At 39.9% G+C, this 2,945-nt stretch overlaps 1 protein-coding gene across 1 annotated transcript in view; it reads right to left on the minus strand.

The window, feature by feature from the left end:
• Window positions 1-2,167: 2,167 nt before the first annotated feature.
• Window positions 2,168-2,945, minus strand: part of LOC111651433 (uncharacterized) — a 15,863-nt gene continuing 15,085 nt past the window's right edge. Inside the window, exon 9 of the mRNA XM_023401375.2 lies at window positions 2,168-2,945. Within this exon, the coding sequence (XP_023257143.2) occupies window positions 2,631-2,945 (315 nt within the window). The 3' untranslated portion in view covers window positions 2,168-2,630.

Raw genomic sequence — 2,945 nt, forward strand, 5'->3', positions numbered from 1 at the left:
ATATATACACACTAGAAAATGTAACTTCTACATTTTCATAGCACAGTTGCTTCACTCTTTCAGTTTCTTTCAACTGGCGCTCTGTACAGCTGTTTCATGCAAAGCCTATTCTGCTTCAGTAGACGGCACCCTGTGTATGTTGATGAATGTTGTGTTGTCAGTAATTATGTGCTGTTGCATTTGTCGCAAACGTATGGTGTTGTTTGCAATGACCATGTTTATGATATGTTGTTCCCGTTCTTGTGTGAACAGGTGATTTTTTTTCCTGCTGAGGGGAGTCGCTGTACAATTCTGTAGAAACAGAATGCAAATATTTAGGGTCCACTGTAAGATCTCCTTGTGAAATACTGTAAAATTGAATATCAGTGGTAGGATTCCTTACCTGTTCTCATTTTGAAATGCCCGAAAGACAGCTGCTACAGCGTAGCGGCTCAAATTAGGTTGGACCCTCTGACCAGCTCCAACCTCTGATTGTAAACACTGATTGTTTTTTTTTCGGCACATTTCAAACTGTTGATTGAATTTTAAAAACAAAGTTGTAACTTTAAGGTCCTGTGTGTCTATTTGTCATCTTTTAGACATGACAGACACCTCACATTCACATGACACGCTTCTTGGATAGAACACAGACCGTCACAGTCGGCTGTGAACTCTTTATGGGAAAGTAACAAAGCTGCAGAATGGACTTCACTCTCTCTAAAGAACAGGCTGTTACAGACAGGGGCGGGTTGGGACTTGCAGTGACTGATGGGAATGCGGCAAAGCCTGAATCATCAAACTGTCCAGTGTTGTACAATCACATGTTCATAAAATACCTGTTACACATCACGTTAGACGCTTTTTGTTCTGCTTGTTAGGGAGTCACGGTGAAAACGAAAGTGGCTTCACTGTTTTACTTCCTCCTCTATGAGGCCAGCCATTGTTGTACAGTGTAGGTATACTGCCTGTATCCATGAGGATTTGTCTCCATCTGCTGAGCAGTCATGAATATAACAGCTCAGTAAATGTCCTGTACGGAGGGATGTCTTCACTCTTCTGGAACACAGTGTCAAGTTTCTGTTTGTAGTCTATAAGCACAATATTACGATTTAATATCATGGAAAATATTTCTTGTATTTGTTTTTTCAAACGGAAGGTAAGTGATATATACGATACTGGGTACCACTTTACAAGAAGACCACTCTTATAAAGGATGTATAAATTGTTCATAATTAGTTTAATTCAGTTGTTAACACTTTACAACAGTAAATGAGCAATTATAAACCAGTTCTCACAGTTTTCATACATTGATGCAGGCTCACTATTTGGCAGGCTCACTATTTGGCAAGATCAAGTTAATGCTTACTACTTGTTAATCTTAATGAGTAACTACCATTTATATCTAGTAAAAGGAGCCTTATAGTAACTCATTAATAAATGGTCATGTGTTTTAACCTTTTGCCGGTTATAAATGTTTGAAACTGATAAGCAAATGGTTGTAAAATGAGATGAAGAAACATGAAGATGCATGGAGGAGAAGCAGCTCAGTGAACAACAGAGATGTAAACAGAGGGACAAAGAATGGGTGAGCAGTTCACTAGTTAAAGGAAGGTTACCAACTGTCTTCTACCTGGAACGCTAAATTCCTAAAGAAGAGACCAAGCAGCAAAAAACATCTCCATGTTAATCTCCACTGTGCAGAACAGTCTGAACAACAGCTGTGATTAGAATGAGGACGGCTGCTGAGAGCATGTCGAGGTAAACAATACTGGCAAGGCCTCAGAGGATGAATCTGGTCATGTGATATGATCATGTGATCTGCCATAATCTGATCTGTCAAATGAAACGATTTGACCATTAAGATGCTGTTGGTGGTTCATTGATAGTAACTGAACAAAGGTGATGAAGCAGCAGCTACAAACGCTGATGATGGAGAAAACAAAAGAAGCTCAGTAACTAATGAGATATGAGGCTTTTTAACATCTTTGATTAAATTGTGCAGATTCTGTATTTTCATCTTGAAAGTCACCACAGGAAACGTGTGTGCGTTGTCCTGTGTTTCACAATAAAATAAGACAAGTCAGGAGAAAATGGATAAACTCAAATACACACGTTACATTTCTACATTTCTAACACTGCTGTTGGTCCTTGCACAGAAACAATGGTACTGAGAAAAAGAAGTCACGACTGAGCTTTTCAAACATTTAATTAAAAGTTGAAAACAGGATATGAAGACATACTTTACACATCATCATCTTCACTTTCATAGAAAGACCTACAGGAAGCCATTTAGCAAAAAGGAGCATGTTGACATTTGTTTAAAAACATGAGAGACAGATAGAAAAGAAGATTCATATCTGTGTCATCAGTGTGTGTCAGTCTGTTTAACAACTCTAAACATCCACCCTAACCACGTCAGACCCACACCTGTACTACACGCACAGATGAGTCGGATATTCATCTCCTCTTCTCCTGACAGCCGACTTTTGTCTTCTGATCACACCAACAAAGAAAAAGGAATGGGGAAGAGAAAACAACAACATGGTTTTGGCTGGAGGATGGCAAAACTCTGAACTTTAAGTTTAGAAACTTGGAGAAAACAAGCAGCTGACATCATCTGGGGGACCAGTGGGAAATGGATCATTCAACACTCAGGACTTTCCCCCCTTCTCTTTCTTTTTCTTCTTCTTCTCCTTCCTCTTCTTTTTCTTCTTTGGTGATTTTACTTTACTCTTTCCTTTGTCGTTGTCGTCATCACTACCGTCGCTGCTGTCACCTTTCTCTTTGCTATCCTTTTCTCTGTTGCCCTTGCTGTTTGTGTCTTCTGCCTTGACTTTGCTGTAGCTTCCAACAGCCTTCTCCTTCACCTCCTCCTTGACCCTGACGTTTGAAGGAGGTGTCAGTCCCTGGGACACTGTGATGAGCATCCTCTCCTTACTCATCTCCTCTCTCAGGGAGAGGTTTTC

Source organism: Seriola lalandi, unplaced genomic scaffold, assembly GCF_002814215.2.
Source record: "Seriola lalandi dorsalis isolate HSWRI2012SDOR001 ecotype SW California unplaced genomic scaffold, Sedor1 jcf7180002053625, whole genome shotgun sequence".
Classification (NCBI taxonomy): Eukaryota; Metazoa; Chordata; class Actinopteri; order Carangiformes; family Carangidae; genus Seriola; species Seriola lalandi.